At 44.3% G+C, this 26,251-nt stretch overlaps 1 protein-coding gene across 5 annotated transcripts; it reads right to left on the bottom strand.

Moving 5' to 3' along the window:
- Positions 1-1,235: 1,235 nt before the first annotated feature.
- LOC115206521 (glia-derived nexin-like) lies at positions 1,236-26,091 on the bottom strand. Of its 5 annotated transcripts, none has more exons than XM_029773613.1 (9): positions 26,074-26,091; positions 5,290-5,592; positions 4,741-4,968; positions 4,315-4,512; positions 3,304-3,502; positions 2,796-2,893; positions 2,343-2,429; positions 2,098-2,181; positions 1,236-1,857 (listed from the first exon to the last, which is right to left on the bottom strand). In XM_029773613.1, exons 2-9 carry the CDS (start codon positions 5,558-5,560, stop codon positions 1,820-1,822), a joined length of 1,203 nt encoding a protein of 400 aa, XP_029629473.1. In that variant the 5' UTR covers positions 5,561-5,592; positions 26,074-26,091; the 3' UTR covers positions 1,236-1,819. The 5 variants fall into 5 exon arrangements, with proteins under 5 accessions (XP_029629473.1, XP_029629474.1, XP_029629471.1 ...); XM_029773614.1 differs by lacking the exon at positions 26,074-26,091 and adding an exon at positions 10,211-10,371; XM_029773611.1 differs by lacking the exon at positions 26,074-26,091 and adding an exon at positions 7,124-7,472.
- Between the last annotated feature and the right edge of the window lie 160 nt (positions 26,092-26,251).

The following is a 26,251-nucleotide window of genomic DNA, read 5'->3' as shown; positions in this document are numbered from 1 at the left end:
CCACCCCATTCCACTACTTTGACCCTAACTGATCCTACACCAGGCCGAATGCTTGAAAGGACGGGACTCTTTCGTTCAACACACCTTGTAACTCTTCTGCAGTAAAACCTTGTACACCCAAGTACTTCTCTGCAACTGCCACCACAACATATATTTTCTATGATTTACGTTCCATTTCTGCAGTACAGTTGATAACCATGGTAATGAATGCTCAGAAACCAACCTTACTGAAGCACATTTGTATCACTATATATCAGCCTCGGCCTACTTCTCACCCTTGACTCATCTTCTCTCTTCAGTGCCTCAGCATACAACACCTTCTGTTTTAGTCTGACCCTGGCAACCTCAACCTCTTGCACCGGGCATTTCTGATCCCCAGCAACATGGGCACTCCTACAATTGACAAAAGTTTTTTCCACAGATACTGCACTTTCCTTTGTCCCATGCCCTCATATACACTTCTCACATCTTGGAGTCTCCCTCCTACACACTGCTGTAATATGACCATAAGCTTGGCATCTGAAACACCTTAGTGGGTTCAGCACAAAAGCTCTCACGGGATAACTGACATATCCTAACATGACTTTCAGGTAAAGGCTGCTTCAAATCTCAAAAGGACAGACAATGTCTTCTCAGTCACACGAAATGGTGGGTGTCAGACACAGGGAATTTTTTATTTCAGTTGATCCACCTCAACGCCACCCCGGTAAGGCTCGGACTCGGTGGTCTTCACCACACCTGCCACCACAGGTAATTCATTCTCACTCGGTCGGGTTCAATTTCTGAGCCATCAGAGACAGAAGGATGCATTTTGTACTTCAACATCTTCTCCTTCTTCCTCGCTGTCCATAACCACGTCTATCCGTTCACCATGCTCATGCCGTTCCTTCATCCGCTGTACTGCTTTCAGAACACACACAAAGATGGCCTTTCTTCAATACCCACCTTAGCCCAATTTACTAGTCTGCCTGTCTCTAGCCTCTCCACGCTCACAAAAATGTTGTTCACATGACTCTTGTGCTTCGTTGGCGGAAGGAGGCGAGGACACTCCTCCATTCGCCTACTAATTAATTGACACTCTCCTCGACCACTAGATCACTTGAATGGTTTCCAGATCACGGAGGAGAGGGGATGGAGTCGTCGAGGAGAATACTGTCTTTTTCGCAAATGAGAATCTCCCCCAGTCAAATGCACATCAAAGGTACTTTTCAATAATAGAAGGTACCCTTTACATAATATGAATTTACTTTATAGAAAGTTTGGTATATTTGATTGATACAACAGAAAGGATGTTTATTTAAAAAATAAAAAGTATAGGAGTACTCAGTTTAATAAATGATTGACCTATGAAAACATGGGTTTGAGTGGCTAAATTAAGTCAGTGACTTGGAGTGTAACTTTCCAATCTTAAATTGAACATGTAAAATCACCAATAACATGCATTCAAACTGAAATGTACTTCATATAATATACACGTTTGACATTCAGGGTGATTTAAAAAAGGTAGCAAATACTCTAGAAAGTATACAAAGGATAATTAAACACAATGGAAATGTCTCATTGGCAGAACACTATATTATGGACCATAATAAAAGTAAAATCAAATGCAAACATTTAAAAGAAATGGCATCATAATATGTCCACATTGCACACAAATACAAGTCTTTGAGTATAAGTGTGGATGTTGTTTGTGTGCAAGTGTTGTATAGGTGTGTTTGCATGTGAGCAAGGAAGTGTGTGCTGTGTATATTAAAAATGTATTATTCTGAAGCTCGGAAGGCACATTCCAGTGAAAGGGATATCTGCAGGCAGGAAAGGCTCAAGGCTGATTGACCTGGCCGATGAAGAGGATTGTACCTGAGGACCAAGGAAACAACAAGTAATTCTACAGAAAATAGAAGGAAATGAACATAGTCAACATGTCAATAAGAAAGAAAAACAAAGACAGAACATGACCGGAGATCAGAATATGACCTGACCTGCGTCCCGATGTATGTCATGTCAATTACACAACAACTAGTGATCTTTGAAGCCATTAGAGTACATTCTAAAAGTAATAGAAGAATGAGAGCTTGACAGAGAGACAGGATGCTGTACCTGTTGGGTTGTGCCGAATGAGGAAGAGGAAGGGTCGGTCTACGATGACCCAAGGTGGAGAAGACCTGGCCATTAAGATGGCAGCTGGAGAAAAATGAGAAATACAAATGAAAACACTTAAGTCGTCAACCTGCCTGATCTCCTCTAATATTCAGAGAGAATATCCACACAGATGCAAAATTCAATTCACACACACTAAACTAAATACAAACAGAAACAAAATGATTTAACCAACAACCACTCACTCGTAACAGCTGCTGCTTTGGTTCCATCCTCATTGATCTCGATCTTGGCCTTCTGTAGAGCTTTAGATATATACACAGGCTCTGTACCTGAGGGAAAAGTTGGATGACAAAATACTGGTGCTGAAAAGTTCCATTGAATATAAATGTCCCACTGGGTGGCGCTAAAGGACAACCCAATTATTATGCACACTAATTCTGATCCATAATATAAGGAAGCCTGCAGAAGATATTAGTAGAAAATAACATCTTATGCTTTATCGCCACTTCACACCGGACAGTTAGTCATGAATCATGGCTATTTGGAGATCTCACTGCAGTAAACAGTCAACAATGCTTTCATATATTAGCTCCAGTCATTGTGTCAAGTCAGACAGACCAATGATTGATACACTGTCAGAAAGAAGACATTACAGTTCTATGTGATGTTTGATTTATGATCCCAGTGCCACTCACTGAGGTGTCTGAAGTCGGCTTTATCCTCATCAAATATGTCCGTTATCCCCAGGGCTGAGAGGGAGGCTTGCAGGTCCACTTCAGCCTCAGCAGTAAACCTACACACACACACACACGACGTAATGAGCCTTTCCTTCAACAATTAGCGAAGACTTTTCATACACATAACAAATAGAAAGATTGCACAATGCTGTACCTAGGAGTTAGTCATTTAAGTGTGACATTTGATGAGTGTTAGCAGGTGACAGGAAGTGCTTCCTGCCAATAAAAGACCCAGGAGTGGGTGTGTCTTGTCTTTGACCTGTCCCTGCAACAATACCTGGAAGTGACCTGGTCATTGGGATGCAACATTACAGACACGTTTCTCTGTCATGTAGTGGGCAATAACGTCAGCTCTATACAATATATTTTTTACCTGCAATGTGTTTTAGAACATTGCACCCTCCTGTACAGGATTCTGGGTAAGGGTTTTTGAACCAGTGAGTGGGTTGTTGTGTTTGGGTCTTACTTGGGCAGCAGCAGGCGGACCTTCCTATGGTGTAGCAGCTTGGTCCAGCTCTGTACCGTGGCTGTGTTGATGTGAGGGATGACATCACCTAGGGGCGTGTCCTCCTCCGATGGCAGGGCGATCAGCATGCTTATGCTGTTGCCGTGATACGGTAGTTCGATGACCTTATAATTCAGCCCTTGGGGTGTGCTGGCCAGACCTAGGAGATGTGGGGTCAGGGGTGAGGGGTATCCAGAAGTGTTACTGTATTCATGGTCCACCTGAAATTCTGACATTATTCAACACCTTTGAGGATAGTCATCTTGTGAATAAATACTATATCTATAGTGACATTAATATGTTCATTTTCTAGTCTAGTTTGGCTTTAGTTGCATAATGAGAAGGATGGCGTTTGTTGGTTCCCTGAACAATCTGTGGTGGGATGTGGCAAGACAAAGACGCCAAAACCACAGTGATACCTATCCAACAACACAAGCATTCATAGACAGGACTATATACAGTCACACTGTGAAACAGCCATAAAACAAGTAATCAAAGCTGAACTCCACATGTTGTCATAAAGCAACAATGTTTCCCATTATACACAAATATCAAAAGTGATTTAATCTATAATTTATGTCTGAGAAATATGCTTCCCTAATGTGTTGTTCTGTAACATTTTCTCAAAAATAGAGGATGAAAATGATTCCCAAGAGCAATGTTTTATTGCAGTAATTTTATTCAAGAGGTTTTCCCAATTTATTCTCAGAAATTAACTAGGCATGTCAGGGAAATAATCCCAGACCGTCCAGAGTGTAGCTATTCTGTGCTAAAACTGTAAGGCATTGATAAATACCCAACTCGACTACTCTTAGGCCGACATGACAAACTCACGTCACTTAAATGGCTAAACAGTCAAAATGGAATTATGTGGTCTACAGCAGACAGTATATTGTTTCACACACAGGTCAGAATAGTAGCCCAGTGAGCAGGTCAGACGGGTTCAGAGTGGTGTCTCAGAGCAGAACTCACCAATGTTGAAGACCGACAGCTGGGACATCATGGAGACCTTGTATGAATTGCCGTCTCCCGCGTTGAAGGTTCTCATCTTGGTGTTTTCCGTCTGGAAGCGGGACTTCCACAGGCCTTTAAAATAGATGGCGTTGACGGCCACCAGGCGGGTCAGATCGCCATCCAACATGTCTGCCTTGACCAGAGTGGGGATGTGGCCTGTAAATGAGAACACAACAGTCAGAAAAATGTATCATTCCAACACCAATGACACACTGACCAAAATAAACATTCAAGTTAGTGACTTCTATTTAATGTCAAATCATCACAAGACCTTGTGAAATAAAATCTGGTTCTATATGAATGTAGCCTTATTACATACCATTAGAGATCTATGGTCATGCTTTGACTGTCCAACAGTAAGTTTGAATCCAGTTGGAGGCTCACCTTTGGTCTGGTTGTTGACCCAGATGTTGATGGTGGCTGCAGCCGCCTGGGTGTCAGTGAAGTCCAAGGTCCGGCTCTCACACTGGAAGTTAGCCCTGTTGGAGGACATGAACGCCTCCTCCATAGGGAAGCCCTGCTGGGAGAACATAGCGTTGGCGATAGTCACGATGTCCTGGTTGGACTTGGCCGTCAGCGTCTTGTGGAGCTTTCTCAACATCTTATAAGGGCCTGGAAAGAAGAATTGGGGAATTTCAATGAGATATGTTGTGATTCTCTGAAAACAGTGTCGTTCCTCGGGGTAGGAGTATGACTGGAAGTAAACAGGTACAGTAGCATACGCTAGCGTACCTGTAGACTTCCAGTCATTGCATTAACACTAGTTAGCATTGGCTCGCAAAACTGCCACGCAGAGACATGGAAATGGTATCCATGAGTTCATCGGACTGTGGGCAAGTAGAAAAGTGGCTTAATTGCCAGAATCTCACAGTATCCCTTTAATGAGAGACACTGGATGAGGCTATGAAAGGACTAGTATTAATGGAGTCTTACCATTCTTCTTGTAGCGGAGTGCTGTGAGGAGCTGCCTGCGGGTCTCTCCATGGGCGCCTGGCAGCAGCATGCCCAGGATGGATGCCACGCCGTGGGGAGAGAGCACCACGTTCTCCTGGGGTCTGGAGCGGGCCACCTGCTGGAACACCTGGAGACCCAGGTCGGAGCCCCGTTCGCCATAGGATGGGGTGGAGGGGGCCTGGGAGATCACCCCCCGGTGGCCACCCAGGGTTACCAGCATACACATGCACAGTAACGAGGGGAGGCCCATTTCAGGTCTCACTCACTGATTGACTGACCCACCTGGAAGAGGGGAGAGGGGGAGAGAGAGTAATGGAAGTCATTTGCATGTAGGATTATGACTCACTGTAGTTCACCACAATCCAAACAGAGAGCAGTCTAGCATGTCCTTCTTCCTTATGGTTTTGACAGGAGCTACAAGGTCCTGTGCCCCTATGGCACTGGCATCAGTATCACCACTGTCAAGTGAAGTGTTAGTCATGCTATCTAAACATGACTAATAGACACTGTCAGGTCCCAAGACCAGCACCAAGTAGTGCACTACTTATCCTGTTATTGGCACATCATTGCCAGTCTTTCTATAGTTCATATAAAGTCATATAACATTTTTAGGAGACTACATCAGCTCTAGCCTCCTTCCTGTGGAAATACTGGCTTTATGAATTCAATTATGCAACAGCTTGCAATAAAACCCAGACAGCCATTGTCTCAGTGCAGATTGAGAAACATGTGGTAGGTTAATTATATTATAAAAATGTGTAAATAATAGTGGCATAGTGGTCTAAGGCACTATATCTCAGTGCTAGAGGCGTCACTACAGACCCTGGTTTGATTCCCAGCTGCATCACAACCGGCCGTGATTGGAAATCCCATAGGACGGCGCACAATTGGCCCAGTGTCGTCCGGGTTTGGCCGGGGTAGACCGTCATTGCAAATAAGAATTTGTTCTTAACCGACTTGCCTAATTAAATATAGGTTAAATAAAAATAATAACAAAATTGTAAGGAGTTTGTCTCTGCACAATGGCCTAGAGTATATCAACTAAGTTACCGAGCTAATCATTGGAATTCTCTGATGTTCCTTGAGATCTTTAATCCTCTTCACAGCTACTTTATTCTGAAACTGTTAGTAAAATAAAAAGTAGGCTACTGACAGATACAGAACAAGATAACCCAACACCAAGCCCAATCTTGACCAGGAACCATCAACAACACTCAGTCATAGCCTCCTGCAGCAGAGGTCTTTAAGGGTGGTGACAACACACCCCTGCCTCTCCTCCACAAGTTCATTAAACAAACTCCAGTTCAGACATGTACAGACTAAACTCCTTCAGAGCTCTGTGTGTGTTGGCTAGGAAAATGTAGGCTAAAGCCTGCCCTACTGTAGGCTATTCAAAACAATTGGTTACAAAAATGAAGGATGCCAGTCTGGAAATTTGATTTAAGAAATTAGTTGACAAGCAGCCTACTAAATCACCTTGACATTTACTTTGAGAAACACTATCCATGACTGAAACAAAAAAACAGAAGTATAATTCTGCATTTCAGTTATGGGAATGGGTGTAGGCTTTGCTAACAGTACAGTAACCGTGAAGTCGAGAGAATATGACCCAAGTGTTGACCAATAATGATCATTGTTTACAAAGTAGCTAATTAGAATACATCCACTTTGAAGAGTCGCACTAGAAGTTGAATACTTGTCCATCCTGGCTGGCAACAATGTAGCCTCACATCACTCATCTCGCTCTAACTCTACAAAGAACATAATACGTAGGCTAGCCTGAAACATAGTTACATTGCCATATCCTACATACATTTTTAAAGTGTATACCGCGTCTCCATGTGGAGATAGTAGATCCTTACTTGAATAGTTTGAATTTAAACGGTCCAAAAACGTTATTTGAAGCATACAACGGTTCCAGTTAGTAACTCAATACAAATACAACACCAGCCTCTCTCGAGTTACCAGAAGAGTGAATAGCAAGGCACAAGGTCTCCTTCAATGCTTGTCCCAAAGGTAAAGATTCTGTCTGACACTTAGATTATCATATGGAGGGTTTTGGTGAGTTCAACTCCGCCCTCCCGACAGTGAAACTCGATTCGGGAAAAAAACAACGCAGAAAGTGACAACTTGCAAGTGTTTAATACCATTACTAAATTACTAGGCTGCTGTCAACAGGAAGTGACAAAGAACATGTCGCGCAACATGGAATAGTCCTTGTTATTTAACGGTTAAAAATAACTGTCTTATAACTATTAGCCACCATTTGTGATTTAAAATGGATCATGTATTTCATTTAGCTTTGTGTATGTGATAGGTGGTGGGTGCCCTATTTAAAAAAATGTGCTTAATTGCTTTTACTCATCTTTGTTAATGCACACACAAGGGTGTGTTCTCACCCAGCAATGACATGTCAGACCCAGAAGAGAGTGTTTGTAACATAAAGTTATAAGTAGCCAACTCAAACTTTACCTCTCCCCCACTCACTATGGAGACATTGGAAGACAGTTGTATTGTAAGTCAATTGCCCCCTGTGGCCCCAGTATGGGGCCCCCAGATAACTGTTGGCAGGACAAAAGGACCACCCGGTGCCTCTGTTCACCAGTGTGCTGCCCAAACACACACACACACACACACACATACAGGAGGGGCCCTGCCCTGGTTCAGTTACACCCCCTCCGCCATAATAAAAAGACATGATTATTTAAGTGTTAGTGAATGTATGGGGAATTGAGTTACAGGAGATTAAATAAGAGTGAAGGTACATGTAATCAAGAGGCAGTGTGCTCAATAAGGGGGGGTATGAGGTTATGTAAGCAGGTGAGGGAGGCATCATGTCCTGCTCAAAAGGCTGCTGAAACTAGAAGCAGAGCAGATCCTGCAGAGTCATGTATACTGATAACAGATGCTCAACTGTAGGTTATATCTACAGGAGATATTGGAGCCCTCTCTGTCCTTCCCTTTAATAGACCGCGGAGACATAGCCTTTGCTCCTCTGCCCAGGTGGAGACTTCAGGGGCCTTATTTATAACTCTTGCATAAATTTCATACTGAATTTCAGCATGCGCCATTTCAGAAAAGTCTGCCAACATACAAATGTATAAACTTGGGAAAAATCATACATACAGTTGAAGTCAGAAGTTTACATACATTTAGGTTGGAGTCATTACAACTCATTTTTCAAGCACTCCACAAATTTCTTGTCAACAAACTATAGTTTTGGCAAGTCGGTTAGGACATCTACTTCGTGCATGACACAAGTAATTTTCCCAACAATTGTTTACAGACAGATTATTTCACTTATAATTCACTGTATCACAATTCCAGTGGGTCAGAAGTTTACATACACTAAGTTGACTGTGCCTTTAAACAGCTTGGAAAATTCCAGAAAATTATGTCATGGCTTTAGAAGCTTCTGATAGGCTAATTGGCATCATTTGAGTCAATTGGAGGTGTACCTGTGGATGTATTTCAAGGCCTACCTTCAAACTCAGTGCCTCTTTGCTTGACATCATGGGAAAATCAAAAGAAATCAGCCAAGACCTCAGAAAAAAATTTGTAGACCTCCACAAGTCTGGTTCATCCTTGGGAGCAATTTCCAAACACCTGAAGGTACCACATTCATCTGTAAAAACAGTAGTACGCAAGTATAAACACCATGGGACCACGCAGCCGTCATACCGCTCATGAAGGAGACGCGTTCTGTCTCTTAAAGATGAACGTACTTTGGTGTGAAAAGTGCAAATCAATCCCAGAACAACAGCAAAGGACCTTGTGAAGATGCTCGAGGAAACAGGTACAAAAGTATCTATATCCACAGTAAAACGAGTCCTATATCGACATAACCTGAAAGGCCCCCTCACCACCCCACCATGGGGTCCTTTGACCCTCTCCCCCCTCACCACCCCGCCATGGGGTCCTTTGACCCTCTCCCCCCTCACCTCCCCACCATGGGGTCCTTTGACCCTCTCCCCCCTCACCACCCCACCATGGGGTCCTTTGACCCTCTCCCCCCTCACCACCCCACCATGGGGTCCTTTGACCCTCTCCCCCCTCACCACCCCACCATGGGGTCCTTTGACCCTCTCCCCCCTCACCACCCCACCATGGGGTCCTTTGACCCTCTCCCCCCCACCATGGGGTCCTTTGACCCTCTCCCCCTTCACCTCCCCTGCCGTGGTGTCCGCTATAAGATGTGTGCCTGAGGTCCTGAAGGTTGGCGTTGTAGGTGAGGTCTTGTAGGTGGCGTTGTAGGTGAGGTATTGTAGGTGGCGTTGTAGGTGAGGTATTGTAGGTGGCGTTGTAGGTGGCGTTGTAGGTGAGGTCTTGTAGGTGGCGTTGTAGGTGAGGTCTTGTAGGTGGCGTTGTAGGTGGCGTTGTAGGTGAAGTCTTGTAGGTGGCATTGTAGGTGAGGTCTTGTAGGTGGCGTTGTAGGTGAGGTCCTGAAGGGTGGCGTTGTAGGTGAGGTCTTGTAGGTGGCGTTGTAGGTGAGGTCTTGTAGGTGGCGTTGTAGGTGAGGTCCTGAAGGTTGGCGTTGTAGGTGAGGTCCTGAAGGTTGGCGTTATAGGTGAGGTCCTGAAGGTTGGCGTTGTAGGTGAGGTCCTGAAGGTTGGCGTTGTAGGTGAGGTCTTGTAGGTGGCGTTGTAGGTGAGGTCCTGAAGGTTGGCGTTGTAGGTGAGGTCTTGTAGGTGGCGTTGTAGGTGAGGTCCTGAAGGTTGGCGTTGTAGGTGAGGTCTTTAAAACAAGGCTTAAGAAGGTGGATCATGGTTCTGAGGCTAACAAAAGCAGTGAAGCAGTAGTAGGGCTCTCCAAAAGAGCCATTGAACATCACCCCACACAGTCTTAATGGTGCAGTTGGTGTACAACACATGCAGCAATGACAAACATAATGGTTACTTACTACAACTGTGGGTGGAAGTCTGCAGAATCTCATTGACTACTGCTGTGTATCTCCTTCACTGGTATCATACAGAGCTATACATTTCTACTAAGTATGCTAAACAGCTAAGGTAAACCTGAGTTCTTTAGTTAGTTACATATTTACTACAACTGGGTTCTACACAGAGCTGTATAAATGAACCCCACCTGTCCATCACAGAAAGTCTATATTTGTAGCTCTGCTATATTACGTTAATACATGAAAAAAGAGGAACCTTATAAACATTGTTTCATAAGATTACATAATTTCCTTCCTATTTTATGAGCCACACATTGCTCAACCATGCAGGGTATTTGATTATCTGGTTAGATTACACCCCCCCCCCAGGCCCTATCCATCCCTCTGGGCGCTGGAGCCTACCAATCACTCTATTAGTGTGTTGTTCTGTGGAGACCATACAACACCACCCCTTTTAAAGCAGCTCTCTGCTCTGAGGGAAGGAAACTGGAGCCTGTTTGAACATGAAGACTCTTTTGTTCCTTATTGGTAATTGCACTCACATCTCCACCAGCAACAGCCCACAGAGTGAATCACCATGGTGACCACAACAAACCTCTGGGAAAATGGTCAGATAGCCCATCTCTAAGCTCGGACCCCCTCACACAGTCTCTCATATGCTGAGAGACTGTGTGAGAGACAGAGAGCTGTGTGTTACAGAGACCGAGGGCCACTGCTGATGACAGTATAGACTTTCATGGAACTAATCCTCTGTATAAGTAAGCCTGGCATGCTAAAGGTACAATGCTATTTCTCTTCGTTTAAACAACCTCATCTTCTACACTAGGACACTATTGTTCTACTCAAGTGAGCCCTAAGGTACTTCCTGACGCTTACAGTTGTCATGACGTTGGCCTGTGGGTAAGGTTTATGACCCCCCCCCCATAAATAGCTTCTCCCTTCCCCTCTCTGACCCTACTGAAGGACTTGAATAGCCTGTGTTAAATATAGAGAGTCTGGAAACATCAAACAAATGGGGAAAAGGAACCATATTTTGGTAATAAAACCAGTTGGAAATATGCTTGGGAACGTAATGAGTATGTATGTCAGTTCGGTTGTCATCTGAGACATTATGACTGATGACAGGACGACATAAACTGTACCTGAGAAAGTATACACCCTCTAGTTATCAGAGTAACATGGAATTGTTATGCAATTTAAATGTTTGATATTGAAATTGTTTGTTAGGAGATTAAATGTAATTTTAGCTTCCAAATGAGAGATTTGGGTTTTCATAAGGAAAGTACCCTGCTTGATCAGTGGCCCACCCCTGTGAAGAGGAGGGGTTATAAACGATGAAACACATCCTTCCCCCTCTCCACTATATAAGCCTTTGACGAAAAGATAACCAGGTTGTTCCAGTTCGTGAGGTCTGCAGCCTCTATGTTAGAAGGACACACATGTCAAGTACAGAACTAAGCCAACCTCGGCGTGAGCTTAGGTGGCGAATGGTATGAACTTTGAGCTTATTCACTACAGAAGTGATACTTCCTAGCCGTTGAGTTAGCAGCGGCCGCTGTAGACGTGGGCTAGGAAAGGACGGACGACGGATCCAGTCTAACAAACAGACGAAGATACCACCACGTATCCAATTTACCACCAGAGACATTCTTCCGAGGACAGGAAGATTTGTTGGCCAACCCGGCCAGCATCTACGACCAATCTACCGAAGCGCAGCTCAGAGTAAATATTTATTGCATTTTCCTTTTCCAAATGGGCGGTAATTTAGAATGCATAAGATAATGTATTTACGATAGCTGCTGTTTGTTTGTTCCTAAGTTTTCCCGCTCTTTCATTCAAACCCAACCCCCTTTCCTTTGTGTAACCAGCCGTCATATCTGTTCCGTCCACCGGGACGTTTCTGTATGACATTTGTATTCTGTGTATTTGTAATTCTGTGTGATTAGTTTAGGTATTTAGTAAATAAATAATTTAAACAAATTTTGTATTGCTGATTCAACTTGTTAGCCAGGGTTTGTGAAGATAGCCAAGAATTTACAACTTTCATTATGAGACTGAAAATAAGAGATTAATATTGACTGCTATCGATGTAAAATATTACTAAGTATTTTAAGAGTTTATTCGGAAGATAACGGCTCTATAAACGTTCTTCCGTGGTGCCCCGACTTTCTAGTTAATTACATTTACATGATTAGCTTAATCAGGTAATATTAATTAGAGAGAATTTTATAGGTTAGCATGTCATATCACTTAATCCGGCATAGCCAAAGACACGACACAGTATATACACATACGCACATTAAACATAAAACTACCTAGAAGTGTAAGCAGAATACATATTTGGTGGTACCGAATGCACTCCGTTGATATAAGTGCTATGTTGCAACAGACTGACAGAAGAAAACAGTTGACCCATCTCATCAGCTAGAAAATAAACTAATTCATTGGACCAGGGCTAAAGCGAAAATGACTGGGAGTGAATGTAAAATGAACACAATTGCATTGAATTTCAGCTAACTACTCAGCAAATACATAGCATAACGGTTTTACTGTCATTCTATTCATATTACACCCTAACCCAGGCAATTTGTAAGGTAAACTTATGGGTACACTCGCAATGGCTGCCTGGTATTGTGATGTAATAATTTCCATGGTAAAATGTTCATTCAAATGATGTTAACTTATGTGGTTCACACAATGGAATGTAACTTCTAAAATGTCAGTTGAGTTGAATCAACAAATCACAGCACATATTGATAGGTACACTTCCTGCTTTTACTTCCTGCTTTGCTCCCCGCAATGGCCGCCAGTCCACCCATTATGCCATCATTGACTTGAATGGGGATGCCCGTTCTATTCATTCTATTTATATGGCAGCACATGCAGTCAGGAGCAGAGGAGGAGAAAATGTGCCTCTTAATTATATATACACTACCGTTCAAAAGTTCGGGGTCACTTTGAAATGTCCTTGCTTTTGAAAGAAAAGCACATTTTTGTCCATTAAAATAACATCAAATTGATCAGAAATACTGTGTAGACATTGTTAATGTTGTAAATGACTATTGTAGCTGGAAACAGCGGATATTTTATGGAATATCTACATATGCGCACCGAGGCCCATTAATAGCAACCATCACTCCTGTGTTCCAATGGCACGTTGTGTTAGCTAACGTTGTGTTAGCCTTTAAAAGGCTAATTGATCATTAGAAAACCCTTTTGCAATTATGTCATGGCTTTAGAAGCTTCTGATAGGCTAATTGACATCATTTGAGTCAATTGGAGGTGTACCTGTGGATGTATTTCAAGGCCTACCTTCAAACTCTGCGCCTCTTTGCTTGACATCATGGGAAAATCTAAAGAAATCATTCAAGACCTCAGAAAGAAAATTGTAGACTTCCACAAGTCTGGTTCATCCTTGGGAGCAATTTCCAAACACCTGAAGGTACCACATTCATCTGTACAAACAATAGTACGCAAGTATAAACACCATGGGACCACGCAGCCATCGTAGAACGTCGTAAAATATATAACTGTTTGGCCATAAAGACTATCGTTATGTTTGGAGGAAAAAGGGGGATGCTTGCAAGCTGAAGAACACCATCCCAAAGTGAATCACGGGGGTGGCAGTATTATGTTGTGGGGGTGCTTTGCTGCAGGAGGGACTGGTGCACTTCACAAAATAGATGGCATCATGAGGGAGGATAATTATGTGGATATATTGAAGCAACATCCAAATAGACAATGACTCCAAGCATACTTCCAAAGTTGTGGCAAAATGGCTTAAGGACAACAAAGTCAAGGTATTGGAGTGGCCATCATAAAGCACTGACCTCAATCCCTTTGAAAATGTGTGGGCAGAACTGAAAAAGGGTGTGTGAGCAAGGAGGCCTACAAATCTGACTCAGTTACACCAGCTCTGTCAGGAAGAATGGGCCAAAATTCACCCAACTTAATGTGAGAAGCTTGTGGAAGGCTACCTGAAACATTTGACCCAAGTTAAACAATTTAAAGGTAATGCTACCAAATACTAATTGAGTGTATGTAAACTTCTGACCCACTGGGAATGTGATGAAAAAAATAAAAGCTGAAATAAATCATTCTCTCTACTATTATTCTGACATTTCACATTCTTAAAATAAAGTGGTGATCCTAACTGACCTAAGACAGGGAATTTTTACTAGGATTAAATGTCAGGAATTGTGTTAAACTGAGTTTACATTTATTTAGCTAAGGTGTATGTAAACCTCTGACTTAAATTGTATACACACACACACACACACACACACACACACGAACACACATATATATATTTATAGCTATTCTAACAGCTATTTGGTGACCACGGTCATTTGGCTGGCCAATTATCATCATCCAAAAGCCCTAGTGTGAGGTACTGTTGTCCAAGTCACAGAGGGTTGTTGTTGTTTGTGTTATGAGTCACCGCCCACAACAGGCCCGGTACCGGCCTCGAGTTTTGAGGTCACATGTTGACTTTGGAGATGACCCGTGACAGAGCGCCTCAGATGTTGTCTTTCAGAGGTATCTGGTGGTTAGAAAACTGGACAGACGGCGACATGGCCTACATGTGTATATTTCTGTGTGTGCGCGCTTGTACAGTGTGGTCAGGGTGCTGCTCAGACAAATGCATGGTGTGTGTGTGTGTTAGTCTGACATCAGTAACCAGACTAATAAAGCAGTCTCAGCCCACCCGTTCACCATATAAAATGACCATACAGTCACTATGACAACCTGGAACAAGCACATAGAGAACATGCAGTAATAAGAGACTGCCCATTAAGCCAAAGACCAATGTGACTAAGGACAGCGCACACACACACACACAAATTTGATTAAAATCCTTTCACTGCCAAGTCTACAAACACGGGGGGGATAAGAAGGAGGGGGAAGGAGAAGAGGGAGGGATGGATAAGAAGGAGGAGGAAGGATAAGAAGGAGGGGGAAGGATAAGAGGGAGGGGGAAGGAGAGGAGGGAGGGATGGATAAGAGGGAGGAGGAAGGATATGAGGGAAGGATAAGAGGGAGGGGGAAGGATAAGAGGGAGGGGGAAGGAGAAGAGGGAGGGATGGATAAGAAGGAGGAGGAAGGATAAGAAGGAGGGGGAAGGAGAAGAGGGAGGGATGGATAAGAAGGAGGAGGAAGGATAAGAAGGAGGGGGAAGGATAAGAGGGAGGGATTTAAAAAATATATATATTTCACCTTTATTTAACCAGGTAGGCCAGTTGAGAACAAGTTCTCATTTACAACAGTGACCTGGCCAAGATAAAGCAAAGCGACAAAAACAACAACACAGAGTTACACATGGGATAAAAAAAAACGTACAGTCAATAACACAATAGAAAATCTGTATACAGTGTGTGCAAATTAAGTAAGGAGGTAAGGCAATAAATAGGCCATAGTGGCGAAGTAATTACAATTTAGCAATTAACACTGGAGTGATAGATGTTCAGATGAGGATGTGCAAGTAGAAATACTGGTGTGCAAAAGAGCAGAATTAACAAAAAACAAATATGAGGATGAGGTAGGTAGTAGGTTGGATGGGCTATTTACAGATGGACTGTGTACAGCTGCAGCGATCGGTAAGCTGCTCTGACAGCTGATGCTTGAAGTTAGTGAGGGAGATAAGTCTCCAACTTCAGTGATTTTTGCAATTCGTTCCAGTCATTGGCAGCAGAGAACTGGAAGGAAAGGCGGCCAAAGGAGGTGTTGGCTTTGGGGAAGACCAGTGAAATATACCTGCTGGAGCGTGTGCTGCGGGTGGGTGTTGCTATGGTGACCAGTGAGCTGAGATAAGGCGGAGCTTTACCTAGCAAAGACTTATAGATGACCTGGAGCCAGTGGGTTTGGCGGCGAATATGTAGCGAGGACCAGCCAACGAGAGCATACAGGTCGCAATGGCGGGTAGTATATGGGGCTTTGGTGACAAAATGGATGGCACTGTGATAGACTGCATCCAATTTGCTGAGTAGAGTGTTGGAGGCTATTTTATGAATGACATCGCTGAAGTCAAGGATCGGCAGGATAGTCAGTTTTACGAGGGTATGTTTGGCAGCATGAGTGAAGGAGGCTTTGTTGCGAAATAGGAAGACGATTCTAGATTTCATTTTGGATTGGAGATGCTTAATATGAGTCTGGAAGGAGAGTTTACAGTCTAGCCAGACACCTAGGTATTTATAGTTGTCCACATATTCTAAGTCAGAACTGTCCAGAATAGTGATGCTAGGCGGGCGGGCGAGTGCGGGCAGCGATCGGTTGAAGAGCATGCATTTAGTTTTACTAATGTTTAAGAGCAGTTGGAGGCCATGGAAGGAGTGTTGTATGTCATCGAAGCTCGTCTGGAGGTTTGTTAACACAGTGTCCAAGAAGGGCCAGATGTGTACAGAATGGTGTCGTCTGCGTAGACGTGGATCAAAGAATCATCCGCAGCAAGAGCGACATCATTGATGTATACAGAGAAAAGAGTCGGCCCGAGAATTGAACCCTGTGGCACCCCCGTAGAAACTGCCAGAGGTCCAGAAAACAGGCCCTCCGATTTGACACACTGAACTCTATCTGAGAAGTAGTTAGTGAACCAGGCGAGGCAGTCATTAGAGAAACCAAGGCTGTTGAGTCTAATAAGAATACGGTGATTGACAGAGTCGAAAGCCTTGGCCAGGTCGATGAAGACGGCTGCACAGTACTGTTTTTATCGATGGTGGTTGTGATATCGTTTAGGACCTTGAGCATGGCTGAGGTACACCCGTGACCAGCTCTGAAACCGGATTGCATAGTGGAGAAGGTACGGTGGGATTCGAGATGGTCGGTGATCTGTTTGTTCACTTGGCTTTCAAAGACTTTAGAAAGGCAGGGCAGGGTGGATATAGGTCTGTAACAGTTTGGGTCTAGGGTGTCTCCCCCTTTGATGAGGGGGATGACCGCGGCCGCTTTCCAATCTTTAGAAATCTCAGACGATACGAAAGAGAGGTTGAACAGACTAGTAATAATGGTTGCGACAATGGCGGCGGATAATTTTAGGAAGAGAGGGTCCAGATTGTTAAGCCCAGCTGATTTGTAGGGATCCAGATTCTGCAGCTCTTTCAGGACATCAGCTGTCTGGATTTGGGTGAAGGAGAAGCGGGGAGAGCTCGGGCCAGTTGCTGCGGGGGGTGCAGAGCTGTTGGCCGGTGTTGCGGTAGCCAGGTGGAAAGCGTGGCCAACTGTAGAGATATGCTTATTGAAATTCTCGATTATCATGGATTTATCGGTGGTGACAGTGTTCCCTAGCCTCAGTGTAGTGGGCAGCTGAGAGGAGGTGCTGTTATTCTCCATGGACTTTACAGTGTCCCAAATCTTTTTGGAATTAGTGCTGCAGGATGCAAATTTCTGTTTGAAAATCTAGACTTTGCTTTCCTAACTGATTACAGTGAGGGAAAAAAGTATTTGATCCCCTGCTGATTGTGTACGTTTGCCCACTGACAAAGAAATGATCAGTCTATAATTTTAATGGTAGGTTTATTTGAACAGTGAGAGACAGAATAACAAGAAGAAGAAAAAAAATCCAGAAAAACGCATGTCAAAAATGTTATAAATTGATTTGCATTTTAATGAGGGAAATAAGTATTTGACCCCCTCTCAATCAGAAAGATTTCTGGCTCCCAGGTGTCTTTTATATAGGTAACGAGCTGAGATTAAGAGCACACTCTTAAAGGGAGTGCTCCTAATCTCAGTTTGTTACCTGTATAAAAAGACACCTGTCCACAGAAGCAATCAATCAATCAGATTCCAAACTCTCCACCATGGCCAAGACCAAAGAGCTCTCCAAGGATGTCAGGGACAAGAGTGTAGACCTACACAAGGCTGGAATGGACTACAAGACCATTGCCAAGCAGCTTGGTGAGAAGGTGACGATTGGTGCGATTATTCGCAAATTGAAGAAACACACATCTCCCTTGGCATGGGGCTCCATGCAAGATCTCACCTCGTGGAGTTGCAATGATCATGAGAACGGTGAGGAAAGCCCAGAACTACACGGGAGGATCTTGTCAATGATCTCAAGGCAGCTGGGACCATAGGTCACCAAGAAAACAATTGGTAACACACTACGCCATGAAGAACTGAAATCCTGCAGCGCCCGCAAGGTCCTCCTGCTCAAGAAAGCACATATACATGCCGGTCTGAAGTTTGCCAATGAACATCTGAATGATTCAGAGGACAACTGGGTGAAAGTGTTGTGGTCAGATGAGACCAAAATGGAGCTCTTTGGCATCAACTCAACTCGCCGTGTTTGGAGGAGGAGGAATGCTGCCTATGACCCCAAGAACACCCTCCCCACCGTCAAACATGGAGGTGGAAGCATTATGCTTTGGGGGTGTTTTTCTGCTAAGGGGACAGGACAACTTCCCCGCATCAAAGGGACGATGGATGGGGCCATGTACCGTCAAATCTTGGGTGAGAACCTCCTTCTCTCAGCCAGGGCATTGAAAATGGGTCATGGATAGGTATTCCAGCATGACAATGACCCAAAACGCACGGCCAAGGTAACAAAGGAGTGACTCAAGAAGAAGCACATTAAGGTCCTGGAGTGGCCTAGCCAGTCTCCAGACCTTAATCCCATAGAAAATCTGTGGAGGGAGCTGAAGGTTCGAGTTGCCAAACGTCAGCCTCGAAACCTTAATGACTTGGAGAAGATCTGCAAAGAGGAATGGGACAAAATCCCTCCTGAGATGTGTGCAAACCTGGTGGCCAACTACAAGAAACGTCTGACCTCTGTGATTGCCAACAAGGGTTTTGCCACCAAGTACTAAGTCATGTTTTGCAGAGGGGTCAAATACTTATTTCCCTCATTAAAATGCAAATCATTTTATAACATTTTTGACATGCGTTTTTCTGGATTTTTTTGTTGTTATTCTGTCTCTCACTGTGCAAATAAACCTACCATTAAAATTATAGACTGATCATTTCTTTGTAAGTGGGCAAACGTACAAAATTAGCAGGGGATCAAATACTTTTTCCCTCACTGTATGTATATTGTTTCCTGACTTCCCTGAAAAGTTGCATATCGCGGGGACTATTCGAAGCTAGTGCAGTGCGCCACATGATGTTTTTGTGCTGGTCAGGGGCAGTCAAGTCTGGAGTGAACTAATCTGTTCTTAGTTCTGAATTTTATTAAAGGGGCGTGCTTATTTAAGATGGTGAGGAAGGCACTTTTGAAGAACAACCAGGCATCCTCTACTGACGGGATGAGGTCAATATCCTTCCAGGATACCTGGGCCAGGTCGATTAGAAAGGCCTGCTCGCAGAAGTGTTTTAGGGAGCGTTTGACAGTAATGAGGGGTGTTTGACCGCGGACCCATAATGGACGCAGGCAATGAGCCAGTGACCGCTGAGATCCTAGTTGAAAACAGCAGAGGTGTATTTAGAGGGCAAGTTGGTCAGGATGATATCTATGAAGGTGCCCATGTTTACGGATTTGGGGTTGTACCTGGTAGGTTCCTTGATAATTTGTGTGAGATTGAGGGCATCTAGCTTCGATTGTAGGACGGCCGGGGTGTTAAGCATACCCCAGTTTGGTCACCTAACAGCACAAGCTCTGAAGATAGATGGAGGGCAATCAATTCACATATGGTGTCCAGGGCACAGCTGGGAGCTGAGGGCGTCTATAACAAGCAGCAACAGTGAGAGACTTATTTCTGGAAAGATGGATTTTTAAAAGTAGTAGCTCAAACTGTTTGGGCATAGACCTGGATAGTAGGACATAACTCTCTAGGCTATCGCTACAGTAGATTGCAACTCTGCCCCCTTTACCAGTTCTATCTTGATGGAAAATGTTGTAATTGGTGTTAACTGATGTTAACATGCATGAACCCAAGGCTTTTCCAGTTACAGAAGTCAACAAATGAGAGTGCCTGGAGACACACAGGGCCTGGGATAACCTCTACATCACCAGAGGAACAGAGGACGAGTAGGATAAGGGTACGGCTAAAGGCTATAAGAACTGGTTGTCTAGTGCGTTCGGAACAGAGAGTAAAAGAAGCAGATTTCTGGGAATGGTAGGATAGATTCAGGGCATAATGCACAGACAAGGGCATGGTAGGGTGCGAGTGCAGTGGAGGTAAACCTAGGCATTGAGTGACGATGAGAGAGGCTGCATCTCTGGAAGCGCCAGTTAAGCTAGGTGCGGTCTCCGCATATGTGAGGGGTGGGGCAAGGGAGCTAACCGAGACATGTAGGGCGGGACTATGGGCTCCGTAGTGAAACAAAACAATGAGAGCTACCCTAAACAACCGTATACAAGGCATATTGACATTAGAGGGAGGCATAAAGCAATCACAGGTGTTGATTGGGAGGGCTAAGACAACAACAGGTAAACAGATAAGACAACAACAACGGGTAAATGGCGATGAATGTGCAGAGAGGGTCAGTTAGCTACACACAGGGCCTGAGTTTGAGGCTGGGGCCGATATATAAACAAAATGAAGTACCGTGTTAATGAACAGTCCAGCAGGCATCAGCTGTGTAGCCGAGTGATCATAGGGTCCAATAAGCAGCAATGGACGAAACAGGGAGAGACGGCGCTCAGAGAGCTAGAAGGCTGGGGCTAGTATCTGGGTCCTCACCGACATCAACAAAGCAGAGGCCGGTTGAGAGCACATCGGCCGAGAGACGTCAGCAGACCAGTCGTGATGGATCGGCGGGGCTCCGTGTCGACAAAGGTTCCAGGCCAATTGGCAAGAGAGGTGTTGTAGTTGGTGTACTTCGTTTGCTAGCCGGGGGAATGGGCCTAGCTCGAGGCTAACTGATGCTTGCTTCTGGACAAGGATGATAGCCACTCGGTAGCAGCTAGCTAGCTGCGATGATCCGGTGTAATGGTCCAGAGCAGTCCGATATGCTCCGGGTTGATATAAGAGGGAGGGGAAGTATAAGAGGGAGGGGAAGGATAAGGGGGAGGATAAGAAGGATGGGGAAGGATAAGAGGGAAGGAAGGATAGGAGGGAGAGGGAAGGATTGGAGGGAGAGCAGGGGGACCTTGCGGGCGCAGCAGGATTTCAGTCCTTCACGGCGTAGTGTGTTACTAATTATTTTCTTGGTGACTATGGTCCCAGCTGCCTTGAGATCATTGACAAGATCCTCCCGTGTATTTCTGGGCTGATTCCTCACCGTTCTCATGATCATTGCAACTCCACGAGGTGAGATCTTGCATGGAGCCCCAGGCCGAGGGATATTGACAGTTCTTTTGTGTTTTTTCCATTTGCGAATAATCGCACCAACTGTTGTCACCTTCTCACCAAGCTGCTTGGCGATGGTCTTGTAGCCCATTCCAGCCTTGTGTAGGTCTACAATGTTGTCCCTGACATCCTTTGGTCTTGGCCATGGTGGAGAGTTTGGAATCTGATTGATTGCTTCTGTGGACAGGTGTCTTTTATACAGGTAACAAGCTGCGGTTAGGAGCACTCCCTTTAAGAGTGTGCTCCTAATCTCAGCTTGTTACCTGTATAAAAAACACCTGGGAGACACCTGGGAGCCAGAAATCTTTCTGATTGAGAGGGGGTCAAATACTTATTTTCCTCATTAAATGCAAATCATTTTTTAACATTTTTGACATGCGTTTTTCTGGACTTTTTTGTTGTTATTCTGTCTCTCACTGTTCAAATAAACCTACCATTAAAATTATAGACTGATCATTTCTTTGTCAGTGCGCAAACGTACAAAATCAGCAGGGGATCAAATACTTTCCCCCCCCCACTGTACACCTTAGCCAAATACATTTAAACTCAGTTTTTCACAATTCCTGACATTTAATCCAAATAAAAATTCCCTGTTTTAGGTCAGTTAGGATCACCACTTAATTTTAAGAATGTGAAATGTCACAATAATAGTAGAGAGAATTATTTATTTCAGCTTTTATTTCTTTCATCACTTTCCCAGTGGGTCAGAAGTTTACATACATTCAATTAGTATTTGGTAGCATTGCCTTTAAATTGTTTAACTTGGGTCAAACGTTTCAGGTAGCCTTCCACAAGCTTCCCACAATAAGTTGGGTGAATTTTGGCCCATTCCTCCTGACAGAGCTGGTGTAACTAGGTCAGGTTTGTAGGATCCTTGCTTGCACATGCTTTTTCAGTTCTGCCCACAAATTGTTTTTAGGATTGAGGTCAGGGCTTTGTGATGGCCATTCCAATACCTTCACTTTGTTGTCCTTAAGCCATTTTGCCACAACTTTGGAAGTATGCTTGGGGTCATTGTCCATTTGGAAGACCCATTTGCGACCAAGCTTTAACTTCCTGATGTCTTGAGATGTTGCTTCAATAAATCCATGTAATTTTCCTCCTCATGATGCCATCTATTTTGTGAAGTGCACCAGTCCCTCCTGCAGCAAAGCACCCCCACAACATGATGCTGCCACCCCCGTGCTTCACGGTTGGGATGGTGTTCTTCAGCTTGCAAGCTTCCCCCTTTTTCCTCCAAACATAATGATGGTCATTATGGCCAAACAGTTCTATTTTTGTTTCATCAGACTAGAGGACATTTTTCCAAAAAGAACAATCTTTGTCCCCATGTGCAGTTGCAAACCGTAGTCTGGCTTTTTTATGGTGGTTTTGGAGGAGTGGCTTCTTTCTTGCTGAGTGATCTTTCAGGTTATGTCGATATAGGACTCATTTTACTGTGGCTATAGATACTTTTGTACCTGTTTCCTCCAGCATCTTCACAAGGTCCTTTGGTGTTGTTCTGGGATTGATTTGCACTTTTCTCACCAAAGTACATTCATCTCTCGGAGACAGAACACGTCTCCTTCCTGAGCGGTATGACGGCTTCGTGGTCCCAAGGTGTTTATACTTGTGTACTATTGTTTGTACAGATGAACATGGTACCTTCAGGCGTTTGGAAATTGCTCCCAAGGATGAACCAGACTTGTGGAGGTCTACAAATTTTTTTTTTGATGTCTTGGCTGATTTCATTTAATTTTCCCATTATGTCAAGCAAAGAGGCACTGAGTTTGAAGGTATGCCTTGAAATACATCCACAGGTGCACCTCCAATTGACTCAAATGATGTCAATTAGCCTATAAGAAGCTTCTAAAGCCATGACATAATTTTGGGGAATTTTCCAAGCTGTTTAAAGGCACAGTCAACTTAGTGAATGCAAACTTATGACCCACTGGAATTGTGATACAGTGACTTATAAGTGAAATAATCTGTCTGTAAACAATTGTTGGAAAAATTACTAATGTCATGCACAAAGTAGATGTCCTTACCGACTTGCCAAAACAATAGTTTGTTAACAAGAAATTTGTTGAGTGGTTTAAAAACGAGTTTTAATGACTCCAACCTAAATGTATGTAAACTTCCGACTTCAACTGTACATATGAGATGAGTAATGTAGGGTATGTAAACATTATATAAAGTGACATTGTTTAAAGTGACTAGTGATACATTTATTACATCCAATTGTTTATTATTAAAGTGGCTAGAGATTTGAGTCAGTATGTTGGCAGCAGCCACTCAATGTTAATTAATGATGGCTGTTTAACAGTCTGATGGCCTTGAGATAGAAGCTGTTTTTCAGTCTCTCGGTCCCAGCTTTGATACACCTGTACTGAACTCGCCTTCGAGATGGTAGTGGGGTGAACATGCAGTGGCTCGGGTAGTTGTTGTCCTTGATGAACTTTTTGGCCTTCCTGTGACATCGGGTGGTGTAGGTGTCCTGGAGGGCAGGTAGTTTGCCCCCGGTAATGTGTTGTGCAAACCTCACTACCCTCTGGAGAGCCTTACGGTTGTGGGCGGAGCAGTTACCGTACCAGGCGGTGATACAGCCCGTCAGGATGCTCTCAATTGTGCATCTGTAAAAGTTTGTGAGTGTCTTCGGGGACAAGCCAAATTTATTCAGCCTCCTGAGGTTGAAGAGGCGCTGTTATGCCTTCTTCACCACGCTGTCTGTGCGGGTAGACCATTTCAGTTTGTCCATGATGTGTACGCCGAGGAACTTAAAACTTTCCACCTTCTCCACTACTGTCCCGTCGATGTGGATAGGGGGGTGCTCCCTCTGCTGTTTCCTGAAGTCCCGATCATCTCCTTTGTTTTGTTAACGTTGAGGTTATTTTCCTGACACCACACTCCGAGGGCCCTCACCCCCCCCCCCTTGTAGGCTGTCTCGTCGTTGTTGGTAATCAAGCCTACCACTGTAGTGTCGTCTGTAAACTTGATGATTGAGTTGGAGGAGTGCATGGCCACGCAGTCATGGGTGAATAGGGAGTACAGGAGAGGGCTGAGAACGCACCCTTGTGGGGCCCCAGTGTTGAGGATCAGCAGGGTGGAGATGTTGTTTCCTACCCTCACCACCTGGGGGCGGCCCGTCAGAAAGTCCAGGACCCAGTTGCACAGGGCGGGGTCGAGACCCAGGGTCTCGAGCTTAATGACGAGTTTGGAGGATACTATGGTGTTAAATGCTGAGCTGTAATCGATGAACAGCATTCTTACATCGGTATTCCTCTTGTCCAGATGGGTTAGGGCAGTGTGCAGTGTGATTGCATAGTCTGTGGACCTATTGGGGCAGTAAGCAAATTGGAGTGGGTCTAGGGTGTCAGGTAGGGTGGAGGTGATATAATCCTTGACTAGTCTCTCAAAGCACTTCATGATGGCGGAAGTGAGTGCTACAGGGTGATAGTCGTTTAGCTCAATTACCTTAGCTTTCTTGGGAACAGGCACAATGGTGGCCCTCTTGAAGCATGTGGGAACAGCAGACTGGGATAGGGATTGATTGAATATGTCCGTAAACACACCAGCCAGCTGGTCTGCGCATGCTCTGAGGACTCGTCTAGGGATGCCGTCTGGGCCGGCAGCCTTGCGAGGGTTAACACGTTTAAATGTTTTACTCATGTTGGCTGCGGTAAAGGAGAGCCCGCAGGTTTTGGTAGCGGGCCATGTCAGTGGCACTGTATTGTCCTCAAAGCGAGCAAAGAAGTTGCTTAGTTTGTCTGGGAGCAAGAACTCAGGCAGTAGGAAGCACTCTCATTCATTTATATGCAGATGATACAGTCTTATACTCAGCTGGCCCCTCCCTGGATTTTGTGTTAAATGCTCTACAACAAAGCTTTCAAAGTTTTCTTTAGTGTCAAACAAGCTTTCTCTGCCCTTAACCTTGTTCTGAACACCTCCAAAACAAAGGTCATGTGATTTGGTAAGAAGAATGCCCCTCTCCCCACAGGTGTGATTACTACCTTTGAGGGTTTAGAGCTTGAGTTAGTCACCTCATACAAGTACTTGGGAGTATAGCTAGACGGTACACTGTTCTTCTCTCAGCATATATCAAAGCTGCAGGCTAAAGTTAAATCTACACTTGGTGTCCTCTATCGTAATCGCTCCTCTTTCACCCCAGCTGCCAAACTAACCTTGATTCAGATGACCACCCTACCCATGCTAGATTACGGAGACATAATTTATAGATCAGCAGGTAAGGGTGCTCTCGAGCGGCTAGATGTTCTTTACCATTCGGCCATCAGGTTTGCCACCAATGCTCCTTATAAAGACACATCACTGCACTCTATACTCCTCTATGAACTGGTAATCTCTGTATACCCGCTGCAAGACCCACTGGTTGATGCTTATTTATAAAACCCTTTTAGGCCTCACTCCCCCCTATCTGAGATATCTACTGCAGCCCTCATCCTCCACATACAACACCTGTTCTGCCAGTCACATTCTGTTAAAGGTCCCCAAAGCACACACATCCCTGGGTCACTCCTCTTTTCAGTTCGCTGCAACTAATGACTGGGACGAGCTGCAACTAATGACTGGGACGAGCTGCAACAAACACTCAAACTGGACAGTTTTATCTCAATCTCTTCATTCAAGGACTCAATCATGGACACTTACTGACAGTTGTGGCTGCGTTGCATTGTTGTCTCTACCTTCTTGCCCAATAATGTTTGTACCATGTTGTATTGTCACGTGTTGCTGCCTTGCTATCTTGTTGTCTTCGGTCTCTCTTTATGTAGTGTTGTGTTGTCTCTCTTGTCGTGATGTCAGATGTGTGTTTTGTCCTATATTTATC

This window comes from Salmo trutta, chromosome 13 (genome assembly GCF_901001165.1).
Source record: "Salmo trutta chromosome 13, fSalTru1.1, whole genome shotgun sequence".
Lineage (NCBI taxonomy): Eukaryota > Metazoa > Chordata > Actinopteri > Salmoniformes > Salmonidae > Salmo > Salmo trutta.
This window is presented reverse-complemented; position numbering and strand designations above follow the sequence as displayed.